This window comes from Hemiscyllium ocellatum, chromosome 11, assembly GCF_020745735.1.
Source record: "Hemiscyllium ocellatum isolate sHemOce1 chromosome 11, sHemOce1.pat.X.cur, whole genome shotgun sequence".
NCBI classification, from domain to species: domain Eukaryota; kingdom Metazoa; phylum Chordata; class Chondrichthyes; order Orectolobiformes; family Hemiscylliidae; genus Hemiscyllium; species Hemiscyllium ocellatum.
Genome location: NC_083411.1, coordinates 39259404 through 39272640, shown reverse-complemented (window position 1 = coordinate 39272640; position 13237 = coordinate 39259404). Strand labels below are relative to the sequence as shown.

At 39.5% G+C, this 13237-nt stretch overlaps 1 protein-coding gene across 2 annotated transcripts in view; it reads right to left on the bottom strand.

Moving 5' to 3' along the window:
* Positions 1–480: 480 nt before the first annotated feature.
* LOC132820179 (serine protease 23-like) overlaps positions 481–13237 on the bottom strand; it is a 32735-nt gene continuing 19978 nt past the window's right edge. For both annotated transcript variants that reach the window (XM_060832146.1, XM_060832147.1), the window contains exon 2: positions 481–4032. In XM_060832146.1, the coding sequence (XP_060688129.1) occupies positions 2904–4022 (1119 nt within the window). In that variant the 5' untranslated portion in view covers positions 4023–4032 and the 3' untranslated portion in view covers positions 481–2903. The remainder of the gene's footprint in view (positions 4033–13237) is intronic.

Below are 13237 nucleotides of genomic sequence, written 5' to 3'. Positions count from 1 at the left end.
ATTTCAATGTTTCTACTTCAAGTCATTGTGATGGTTCATTATCACTAATTCCAATGAATATTAATGGTATGAAATCAAAACTTCTCTGGGATGCGAAGTAGGTGCTGGGATGAATTTCTGTACTCACAGAATGATAAATATTTGTCAAATTGTAAAGGAGTGAAAAATAATGGAAATTAATAATTGCACTCTTTTCCCCTAAATAGCCTGCCCAAGCAAATCAACAGAATGCCTTGCTGATTTTCTCGTGTTCTGTGTCTTTCAAAAAGTATATTGTATATACTTTTTCACCTGCTGACCCCTTATTTGGCTAAAGCTGCTCTCAGTCACCATCTTTACAGCTTTCAAAAAAGATTCATAATTTGTCAGCTTTGCATTCCAGTGGTACGTTTTTCTCAAGACATTTATTTATTTTTAAAAGAATTCTAAGAAAATGACATTTATAACAAAAAATGAAGGAAAGCCAATTTATGGCTCTGAGGCAGTCCGATTTTAACTTAACTTTTATCATGCAATTTGCAATACCTTTGCAGCATTTTTGTCTTTTCAATTTCCTGATAGCAGTAACAAACTAGGAGACACTAAGTCACAAAGAGGAATCTGAAGTCATACCATAATTACACAATAACATTCAACTCAGTAGGCACCACTATGTACCACAGTATATTCCAAGCACAAATTTGGAGTATTTATTTCAAAAATAAATCTGCATCTTTTTCTTGAGTGTTATTTAATGCAGTTCCACTTCTAAATTTCTTTGAACATGTTAACCAGTTTTATATTTGCAATGTAAATCAAGTAACAAGACAGACTTGTAACTAGCTTTCAAAATAGGATACTATGCTGAACAGTTTGGATCGGGGTGGAATTTTGATTAGCTTCAATCAGTGAAAAGTATCCTGCGTGCCAAAGGCCCAAATGTTTTGTGATAAGATCGCTGTTCCCACCCCAATATGAGAGCAGAATGGACAATATCTTATAAATGGAATTTTGTTTAAATTTTTTAAGCACAACAAAAACAAATTTGTTGAGAAATTTACCTGTTGCATTAAAGACTTTTTCTCAATACCAAATTAATGATCATAAAAATGACCCTTTGGCAGTATTAGGGTGATAGACTACACTGTACATAGCATTTGAGCATTTGGTCAGTCCTGCCCACTACAGGGTATGATCATCACTAAATAGGCTGTCACAGAGATGGGAGATAAACAAGAATGACGAGACATGGTTTGACTAATAAAGAGGATTGGTACTACCTTCTCTTTGTTTCTATTTTTAATACTAGCTTTTGTTTTCACAAAAGAAATGTACCCTTGCTCCCTTCAATCATTTTCTTTTGAGGTTGCTCAAATGAACAATTGGTGAGCTGTACCAATTAAGCTGCATCTCAGATTGATGTGCAGGCTATCTAACTGCTGAGGACTCAACCCAGGAAATATGGTGGGTTTTAGGTTATCTGACAAGCACACAGAATGCTGCAGAAACTCAGCAGGTCTGGGAGCATCTATGGAGAGAGTAACAGAATTAACATTGAGTCCATTTGACTTTTTTTAAACAGAATCCCTCCAGTGTGGGAACAGGCCCTTCAGCTCAACAAGACCACACCGACCGTCTGAAGAGTAACTCAGCCAGATGCATTCCTCTACCCTATATTTAACCCTGACCAGTGCACCTAACCTACGCATCCCTGAACACTATGGGCAATCTAGCAAATCCAATTCACTAACCTGCACATCATTGGACTGTGGGAGGAAACCAGAGCATCCGGAGGAAACCCATGCAGACATGGGGAGAATGTGCAAACTCCACACAGGCAGTTGCCTGAGACTGGAATCAAACCTGGGTCCCTGGCACCATGAGGCAGCAGTGCTAACCACTGAGCCACCATGCCACCCCAAGTTCTTCTTTAGAATTCATTCAGATTAGAAACTGTGAGATCTGTTGAGTTTCTTCAGTATTGTGTCTGTTTTAGATTTCCAGCATCAATGGTAGTTTGCTTCTAGTTGGGTATCTCTAATCTTTCCTTAAATACCTTCAAGAAAGGTATTTTTCAAATGACTATTAAGATTTCAGAAGGTTCCACAATGTTGAATGGTGGCAATTTCCAAATTGGTACAGTGAAATAAACTTGCCCTAGTTCTAGTTATTCTGTCACAGGGCAATATCTCGAAGCTAAAAGCTTTATTCAAGCAAAATGGAAAAAGGAAAAATCATTGATGGTTAGTAATTGGTTCTAAAAAAAGGACTTGATAGCATTGTCACATGATGGTAGGGATTTTAAATGTAATGTTGCTTTAAATATGTTTATTTTCTGTTTCCTTTCCAAATTTCCTTTTCAATCCTTATTGAAATTAATTTTACAAAAAACTGCAACTAGAGAGAAATCTGTTCTTTAGAACAAAACTGTTTGTTACAGAATTACTGAGACGGTTTTCATGAATAGGGTGGCCACTAATTGTTTTTTGATCAGATAATTTTTGTTTTGGTTGATGACTCCAGAAATTGAACCCATTTAGTTCGCGCTCATTTTTAATGTCAATATTGAATGAATGAATTTTTAATGTCAATGTTGAATGAATGAATAGTTTTATCTATTAAGAAAATGAGAGAAGTCAACCCTTTGCCTCAATGTTGCATCCTGATTAGCTTTAAACTTTGCAAAGGTGGCAACCTGATCATTGATGTACCAAGTCTTGATATGTTCAAACATCTTCAAATTCTCGGTCAGTGACCTTGATCACAAGGAAAATGGAGTTTTGTCTAGAAAAGCTCCAGCTGTCTGTCCTCTTGTGCAGGGCCTCAATATTTTTGAATCAGAGTGCTGGAATTAAAAATTGGTACTGAATGCCTTAAATGGGCTGGGTCATTCTTGTGGTTCTTTGTGCTGCTGTCTCTAGGCTTTAATGGAGCTGACAATCATTATAATCGCCTTTGATCCAGTAACAGATCTGTGCATATTTCAGTGGTGTAATGCGAACTGCCACATTGTAATCTTGCTGCACCCCATTGAGGTCCACCCACTGATGTCCCGAAAATATACCGACAATCTTTCTTTCCCAATGCTGTTTCTCTGGCAACCACAGTTTAGCATACACTCCAGAGCCACTGGAGCCTGGCTGAGCATCACAGTGCTGGTAGATGAGATGAGGTGTCTCATTGATTATTCGGCAAAATCGATACACCAGCTGTCCAGGTCGGTCACTGTCAAATCCTGAAAAATGGATTCTGTTGCCTGCTACTTGGTCTGTAGTTGGCATAACTGTGATCTCCATGTGTGGCCTGTCATGAGGCCTCTTCAATTCCAGTAAAGCATAGTCATAGTCCATGCTGAGGTCATTCTGAGATCGTATCCAACCCTTTGGTACCTGTGTGCGTTTGACACGTGACCACCTAGTCAATAATTTTGGTGGAAGTTTGGAACTTTTTGCCAACTTTTGGGTTTTGGGATTCTCTTGCAAAAACCCAACCTTTAATTTTTTCGCCCCCTTGACATAATCTTTCCCATCATGGATGCAATGTGCTGCTGTTAACACATGTCTATCTGACACCAGGACTCCTGTGCACCCTGTGGAGATTTTCACCGTTGTAGAAAAGGGGAAATGAAGCAAGAATTGCTTTCCAGAAATATCAAATCTTCCATCCACTCCAAAAATCTGCCTCTTACGCCGTAATCTCCTAGGTGTGTACTGTTTCAAGAGAAAGGTACTTGGATCAAAGCCAGCAAACTCTACCATAGTGAGTGTTCGAGTGCCGTTGGTGTAAACTGTTTCATAAGACAGATTTTCTTTTAAATCCTTTAAGGTAGGGTGAACCTCTTTCCACAGGCACTCCTCATTGCAGTGAGTGGTCAGATCTGGTATAGCCTTTGCAGAGAATCGAGGTTTGTCCAACTTCAGTATTTCTTGGGGAAGGAACACTGGGATCACAGGTCTATGCCAGGTCATATTGGAGTCTATGGCAGAGAACGAGGATTGCTTGGCAAAATAGAAAATAATGGCCAGGATCTGTAACAGGGTCATTGTGAAGGTCCTGCTCAAACAAGAAGAGAAAAATATTTAGTGACTTCTTGTGAATGTTGAACTTGTAACTTTACATCCATGGGTTTACAAGTCTTAACACATTGCATTTTGCAAGTAAAAACCAATATTATAAAGTGTGACATTTAAAATCAGTTTTTACTGGTTTATCAATGAAAAATTCAGAACTTTCTTATTCATATGTTGAATTAGAAAACAAATTGTCTTACTAGGAAATTGGATACAAAAATTGCAAACATGCAAAGATGCAGGTTGGAGAGCCTTACTATAGTTATGTTAACAAAATTGATGCATTGCATTGTTACATAGGGACAGGCCATTCAGTCCCTCAAAACTGTTTCACCATTCTATGAAATCATGGCTGGCCTATGACGTAGCTAGCCTTTGTCCCATATTCCTTAATAGCTACGATTGACCCAAATCTATCAATCTCAAATTTTAAATGATTAATTTATTCACCATCAACTGCTATTTAGAAGGGAGTTCCAAACTTTGAGAACCTTTTTCATGAAAAAGTGCTTTCTAATTTCATTTCTGAGGGATCTGGCTCTAATTTTTTTGACTATTGAACTGTTGTCCTATCACTGACAACACCATCTGTCCCTAAGGTGACATTTACTCAAGACTGCCCTCTGTCTTCATGTGACTGAACTGGCCAGTTCTTAACTTTCAGATCCTAGGTGTTGTGATTTAGATGGCGATGTTTTAATCTTTTTGAATGATTGGTAGCAAGCTTCTCCCAGTTATTAATAATTTTACTTCTAGAAGAGCTTCAGAGTATTGCTGAAGTGCTTGCTTTGTCCTCCTTGGAATACTGGCCATTTAAGGGTTGAGAACGTAAGACATACCAGGGATGATGCTTTTTGCTCCCTCAAACATTGTCATTGATTTTACAGGAGTGGTTTTTGAATGCCCGTGGATCAGGCTTCAAAAGGTATACTTGTGTTTGTTTCATGATTCTCTGAATATGTCTGGAGGATGTAAGAGAGGCACTATTAGTGGAATTTCTCTGGTGCTGTTTGTGTCGCTGATGTAGTGTTCAGGTCTCACTGTGATGCAGGAGTTTGGTGGTGACAACTGCTCTGTATACTCGGGTTTTTGTTGATTTACAGAGATCTTTGCCGACAAAAACACTGCCATAGTAGAAGGATGAGTTTGTACAGTTGATCTACTGTCCAATGTCCTCATCATGTTGGCCTTTTGAGAGAGATAATTGCCAAGGTGTGGCAAATGTTCAACATATTTCAGGGTCACTCCTTCAATCTATACAGGAAGTGGAATATATCAATGATTAAGTGTGATTTAATAGGTGGGTTCTGTTTTGGCAACATTCAAGGTCAAATCAATTCTCTTGTATACAGAATAAAAAAGTTTTCAGAATGGCTTGCAGAACAGATTGACTGAGCAGCAACACTGTATCTTTTGATACAGAGCGGGATGAGGTTAAAGAGTTACAAATCTTTGAAACACAATCCAAAAGCATAATGATTTACTGAGTCAAATATTTTGGTCAGGAACATGAATATAATACGTTGTTCTGCCCTTCACATTTTTCTTGGATGTGTCTAGCATCAAGAGTATGCAAATACCCCTTGAGGAACTTTTATATAGTCCAATTAGCAGAATTTCCTCTAATTTATCCCTTCCCCTCAATATTGAGAAAACTTTGATGAAATTGCCTTTTCATCTCTAAGCTTAAGGGAATACAAAACTAGTTTGTTTAACAAAAACAGAAGTTACTGGAGAAACTCAAAAGGTCTGGGAGCATCTGTAGAGAGAAAGCAGAGTCAATATTTCAGGTCCAGTTACCCTTATTCAGAACTAGTCACAGCTAGAAAACGATCACATATATGCTGCAGACAGGGGGTAGTAAAGGACTGCCTGGATAGAGCCAGAGGAAGAGAAGGACAGTTAGGCCAACAAACAGATGGATGATGACATGCTAGGAGGAAAAAAAAAGAGAAAAACTGATAATGGGGACCATAAGTATTTGAAAATGGATTGGCTGTGCTGAAACAGCCGTGTGATGATAAGGCCAGGGGTGTAGCATAAATAAGAAGGCTTGGAAGAAGATATTCAGTCCCTAAAATAATTGAACTCAATATTGAGTCCCGATAAAGCTAAGCAGTCTCACAGCAGATCTAATTCTCGAGTCCTGTGCCATCCACTTATGAATGGTGGTAAGCAATTAAACAACTAATAGGAGGGAGATGTTTCACAATGGGGGATCCATTTGCAACAATTTCAGTCAGAAGTGTCAACTGATGATCCATCTTGGTCTCCTCTGGAAGTCACCAGCATCACAGATGTCAGTCTTTGATTCACTCTAGAAATAGCTAAAGACATGGCTGTATCCGATGTCCATTGGTCGTGACAGCATTCCAGCAACAGTATTGACAAATCAGGGCACAATTAGTTTTGGAACACAGGTCAATCTGTCCCAGTACAGCCTTAATGCTGGCATCTACCTGGCAATGTAGAAAATTGCTCATGCAAATCCTGTATGTAAAGAAAAGGACAAATAAACACAATTACAATTCTATCAGCCTACTTTTGAATATCAGTAAAGCAATGGAAAAGACCATTGACAGAATAGCCAAGCAGCACTTACCAAATAAGCTGCTCTTGACCTAATTAGTGTCTTCAACAAACTCAAAGCTGAACTCAAAAGGAGATGAACTGACACACTGCCATTGACATCAGCCAAACCTTTAAGTATGAGGTGGCTGCAGACCTAGCAAAACTAAAGCCAATGGGAATCAGAGAAAACTGCACTGTGTAGAGTCCTACCAAGCATGAAGCAAGATGGTTGGGTTGTTGGAGGTCAATTCTCAGCTCAATTCCTTAGACACCAAAGCAGTTCATTCCCATATGCAGCCAGACCTGGGCAACATTTAGGTTTAGGCACCCATGTGGCAATTAATATTTGTGCTAAACAAGGACTATTTCCAACAAGAGAGAATCTAACCATCTTTCCTTGGAATTCAAGGTGTACTAGTTTTAAGATGCTCTGCAACCATTCACCAAGACTTCTTTACTCTTCAAACCTGTGACCTCCAATACCTAAAAGGTTGAGGAAGATCACCACCACCCAAAAGTTTTCCTCCAAGCTAAACACTGCCCTGACGTGGAACAATAATCACCGTCTTTTTACTGTTGTTGGGTCAAAATCCTTGCTTTCCCTTCCTAATAGCACTGTCGGTATACCAGATTGCAGAGTTTCAATAAGGTGGCTTACCACTATATTCAAGGGACAATTAGGATGAGAAATAAGAATCATACAATCCATACACTCTGGAAACAGGCCATTTGGCCCAACAAGTCCACACTGATGCTCCAAAGGGTATCCCACACAGACCCATTCCCACCCAGACCCATTCCCCTACCCTATTGCTCTACATTTATCCCTGACTAAGCATCTAGCCTATACATCCCCGAATACTATGGGCAAGTTAGCATGGCTAATTCACCTAACCTACACATCTTTGGACTGTGGGAGGAAACCCACACAGACATGGGGAGAATGTACAAACTACACACAGACGGACAGTCGCCTGAGGCTGGAATCAAAGCCAGGTCCCTTGCACAGTGAGGCAGCAGTGCTAACCATTGAGCCACCATGCTGCACAATAATTAATGGCCTAGACAGTGACACAGATACTGTGTGAAAGAATAAACTAAAACCCCTTTCCTAGGAAAATATCTCATAGAAGAATTCCCTCCAAAGTAAATATATCATTTCTAATGTTCTGGTGCCCAGAACTATGAGGTACTCCCATGTATTGGCTCACCAGGTCTTTGTACAGCTAAAACATAATTTCTAACCCTTTTGACTTCAATTCTTTCAGATAAAAAAACCAACATTCATTAGCTACAAAAGTTTGTAGTGCATAACATTCTGTTAAACTTTGGCATAATATATTTATTTTTCATTAAAAATATGAATGACATACAATGATCAAGATATGCTATGTTTAACCTTTTTACAAGTTAAAGTGTATTTTACTGCTAAAATAATTCATCAATATTTTGTTTAGGCCTTAAATCTTTTGTATCAGCTTCTTTAGCCCTCAATTCAATAGTGCAAAATCTAGCTCCTCTTAAATACTTGCAGCATCAGTTTAGCCAGAGAAAAAGTAACTGTTCAAAGTAAAACCATTTTAAAAGCCACTCTTTCTGGGTTTATCCTGTTCTTTGAACTTTCACTTTTCTTTTTTCCATTTTACACTGAAAATCTCAATTTATTTGTGGACTTTGTACAAACTGTAGTCACAAAACTGAAACATGGTGCAAGCAAATAAAATGGAGAAAAGTGATTTAAAGCAGAAAATGAGACAAAATGTATTCGTCACAAGTCCTGAAATTATTGTTGCTAATATTTTAAATGAACACTTAATGCATCCTTATGATTAGATTACTTACAGTGTGGAAGCAGGCCCTTTGGCCCAACAAGTCCACACCGACCCACCGAAGCACAACCCACCCATAGCCCTACATTTACCCCTTACCTAACACTACGGGCAATTTAGCATGGCCAATTCACATGACCCGCATATCTTTGGACTGTGGGAGGAAACCAGAGCACCCGGAGGAAACCCACGCAGACACGGGGAGAACGTGCAAACTCCACACAGTCAGTCGCCTGAGTCGGGAATTGAACCCGGGTCTCTGGCGCTGTGAGGCAGCAGTGCTAACCACTGTGCCACCGTGCGATCCATGGCATTTAACAATGACACTATCCAATTTATTTTGAGGTGTGGGGGGGGGGGGGTGCTAATGCCTTTAGAAGTAGTCAGCCTTCAATGCCATCCTGGAATTGCAAATATATTCAAAGTTCTTAATATCCTGTGTGTGTAATTTGTTCTGTTACCTCCAGATGGAAGCAAAGCTCTGGGAAAAGGCCTGATAATACAGTGTGAATATAACCCTTTTCCCATAAAGCAACTGTGCAATACTTTCCTTCACTCAGATGAATCCTTTGTGCCAACAGGCTCTTGGCTGCTCCTTGAGAAAGTCTATGTGCCAAGTTAATTATTTTGTTGCTATAGCCAGCCCAAACTCAAGGACACTCATAGTTCATTCTGATGGGAGCCTAAAGGAATTTATTTTGTCTGTCACGCCCTAGTGTTTTAAGTGGATATTCATAATAAAAATAGCAACAATAAATGCACTGCCTGTATGGGGCATGATATTTTAAAAACTGATAACCTATTTCATAAATAAAATAGCCATGATGTCCTTGCCAACACTGACATTGTCAGCTGTACTATTGTATATTAGGACATACACTGACATTTTGGTTAAGTTTGCTTTTCTATGCAAGTATTTTGCTAGCTGGTGTGAGTCCATCACTTCTCGTGTTTAGAAGTAGATTATAAATTCATTTTGTTAAACATTGTGATCCACTAATTTCATCTCATCTTGAAAAGTCACTTGATGTGAACCCTGCTTTATACACAACTTGGATTTTCCAATTGAGATACATATCCAGACAGGGGGTATGGACTTCACAGAGGCAACCCCTGATCTTCACCACAATCCTGGCCATAGAATTACCTGGCATTAAAGGGTGGGTTCCTTGTCCTCCTAGGATAATTGGGCTATATTTGGCAGGGAAGCTTGGCTTTGGTTCGAGGGAGATCAATTGCCCAATTGAACCATTGATCAATCATTAAGCAAGTGCTGCATTTGGAGTCCTTGTTTGTCTATTTTTTGTATTGATCATGTTTTGGCATGACATGCTCTAGGCACACCTTTTGCTTCTATGTTTCATTTTTGCCTCATCTCCATTTCAGAGTTGAAAAATGTGGTGTTGGAAAAACACAGCAGGCCAGGCAGCATCTGAGGAGCAGGAGAATCGACGTTTTAGGCATAAGCCCTTCTTCATCTCCATTTCAGCCCTGTAAGACCAACTTGTCTGTCTTTCAAACTCTACTGTATTCACTCTTTAATAGAACTTGCTTTTTTCTCTTGGCCCACCCAGCCAGGTTTCAAAAACCTTATACATTTTTAACGTTTCCCACTTTAGATGAAGTCACATGTAATATTAATTATGTTTCTTTCTTCACAGATGTTGCCATAACTTTGAGTATTTCAACCTTTACATGTTTTATTTCACCATCTGTTGTATTCTGCTTTTCCATTAAAAAATGTTTGGTGATGGATTCAAGATGCTATTATCAACCCTTGTACAGAGCTTTTTAAATGTACCAGTGTATCTCCAGACACTCATTTGCCATGAAAATGTCATTCTATTATAAATTGAACAAAAGCTGGTAAGTGTTTCTAGTAGCTTTAGAAAACCTGATCAGGAATTGGATTGACACCAAATGAATGAAAATTTGGCGCAATGAATCTCCCTGTAATTTCTAATAAGCTAATATTTCGTGTCTGATCAAAAAAAAACGTCAGATATGTTTGAATCCTGGCTTCAGACGAGTTGCTCACACTTGATTAGAATGGCATAGCTGTTTCCCACTTTAGCTATCCTGTGAATCCTGTTTCATTCCAGCTCTTGGAATGAAAAAGATAAGTGAATGCCAGATGGTTCTGAATTACAGCCAGTGTTTTGCAATGGTTATAGTCCACAGGTAACTGATTTCTTATTACTCAAGCTCATTTCATTTGGGACATTGAGTCATCAGAAGCAAGTATCAAGGAACCTTTCGTTTGGTCAATCTGGGCTGAAATTTCCACATTCCTAAGATAGGTTTTCACTTTTTAATTCCCATTAGATTTGATCTGTCCACATGTTGTGCCATTTAGATAGGTGAAAGAATGCTTCCTTTGAGCTCAGCAATGTGCAAGGAAGGTCTGGAGGCAACACATGTCTTCCTCTATGGCTAAGCTTGCTTTACCCAAATGAAGGCATCTGTCTGGTCATTCATGAGAGTAATTGTGTGAGGGAAAGATTGCTTTGGTTGTTTTTCTCCCTCTATTTACAAAAGGTCTGCTTTAACAAATATTATACAGATGGGCTGAAGCCCATTAATAATTCCAAGAAGCAAAGCAACACAAGGAAATATCAGAGGACAGTGCTCAGTGAAAACCCATCTATGAACGAGCAGGAAGTATTTGGAATTAAGGTCTAAATTTGTGAATGTACACTCTAAGCTAAACCTTGGAACCTAATTTTCCAATCTGATAAAATAATACTTGATTTATGGAGACTTTTTCCTTTAAAGCACAGAGATCTGTTCGCAATGATGGATCAGAACCCATTTAGAGACTTTTAATTTCCACTGTGATTTTATCTTTTTTGAAGCAAAAAGATTGCTACAGAAGAAAAAAAAACCTGCAGATGTAAATTCAGTGACTGTCTGGTAAAGTCCTTTCAGAAGCCAATGAAATGTTGCATCTGTAAAGTGTCAGACAAACTTCAAACAGGCCTTAGCTGTCAACAGAAAAACTCCTCATGCAGACATGTCTGTTTTACTTTCAAGTAATGTTCATAAAAAACAGTAAAAAGCTGACTGCAACACTAGTCTTTATGTGTGTTATTGGCTGGACACCCTGCTGTGTGTATTAGTGCTCTGTAAGGGCTACAACTTTGTCAATTGCCATTCAAGCATCCCTCCACTACAAGCAAAACACAAGAGAAGACTCTCTCTCATTCCGAATGCTCAGACTCAATCATATTTGAAAGGAATCCAAACAACAGCATCTCCTACAACCTGCAAAACCAGGAACCAAAAATTGACTGCTTAACTTGAGATCAATACGACTGGTGCCATTCAGTAACAACTGCAGTGTGTTCTTTGCTCTTTACGAACATTTCAGAAACTGATCCACATATCCTTTCGACTTTCATCTTTTTGGACTCACACTTGTATATGCATTTTGCATATTACTTCTTCTTCTGCTGATTAAGTCCTGAACTTAGTCTTTTTGTTAATTGTGGGCATTGGAGGCAGTATCTGGATTAGTGGTGCTGGAAGAGCACAGCAGTTCAGGCAGCATCTAAAGTGCAGCGAAATCGACGTTTCGGGCAAAAGCCCTTCATCCAGACCAAAGGGGTAGCCATGGGCACACGTATGGGCCCCAGCTATGCCTGTCTCTTTGTTGGCTACGTAGAACAGTTGAAATTTCCTCTGCACTGGATGCAGTATGTCAGGATGTAGAGAGGATAACTGAAGGGGGAATAACAACATTCAAAGAAAAAGGTACAGCATGAGAGGGAAAGGTGTAATAAGGGGGAGGAGGGTTTTCATAGATAGTCAGTACCATCCTGGCTTCACTGGGATGGAGGACAGTGCACTACTATGTCTGATATGGTAACTTGAGGTTCCAGGGCCATGGGATAAAATGGGGAGGTGGTCAGTTAAATTACCCAGTTGGTTGGTGTGTGTAGATGATCAAAATAGTTAGGGTTTACAGAGAGGGTCATCAGGAAGGTAATCTGTTGATCTGGGTGGGGTCCCTAGACTGGAGGTTAAGTCCAAAGCTCACTCTGAAGTGTGACCGCTGATCCCTTCCATCACTAATCAAGTAGCTATTGTGCAATGGAGAGGACAATGGCAGCCACCATACTGGAGTTAGTGGAGTATTTGTTTTGTTCCATGAGAAGGACACGTCATTTTCTTACAATGTTTGGCTCTTCAAAAGGACAATAGTATTAAAAAGACACCTACACAGTACAGGTGAAAGACACCCACGGTCAGGGCACACTGTATGTGAACCTTGTGCATTCACCTATGTGGAGTACTAATCCTGACCAAGAGTTCTCGTCACCACATTGTGCAACATCAATTACAAATGTATTAAGTGTCAACCACATTGCTGTGGCTCTAGAGTCACAAGTAGGCCACATCAGGCAAGGATGGCAGATTCCTTCCCTAAAGGAATTAGTGAACCAGATTGTCTTTTCCTGACAATTGGCAATGGTTTCATGGTTGTCATTGAACTCCTAATTCCAGATATTTATTGAATTCAGATGACTGGGAGACAGAAACAATGTTTTGTGGCCAAGAAAGATTCACCTACTTGCCAAATAGCAATCACCTGTCAAGTCCCCTGCAGGACAGCAGGAGTTGCTCACTTCAATGAAAGCTAGTGCCAGAAATCCCATGAGGTCCTGCACTTGTGAGTACTTCCACCATTGGTGAGAGGGAACATAGCAGGAGCAATGTACCACCAAGACACAGTGTATAGCTAAGGAGGCAAGCTGTGGATCATTAGTGAGTGATATCTCTCTGGGG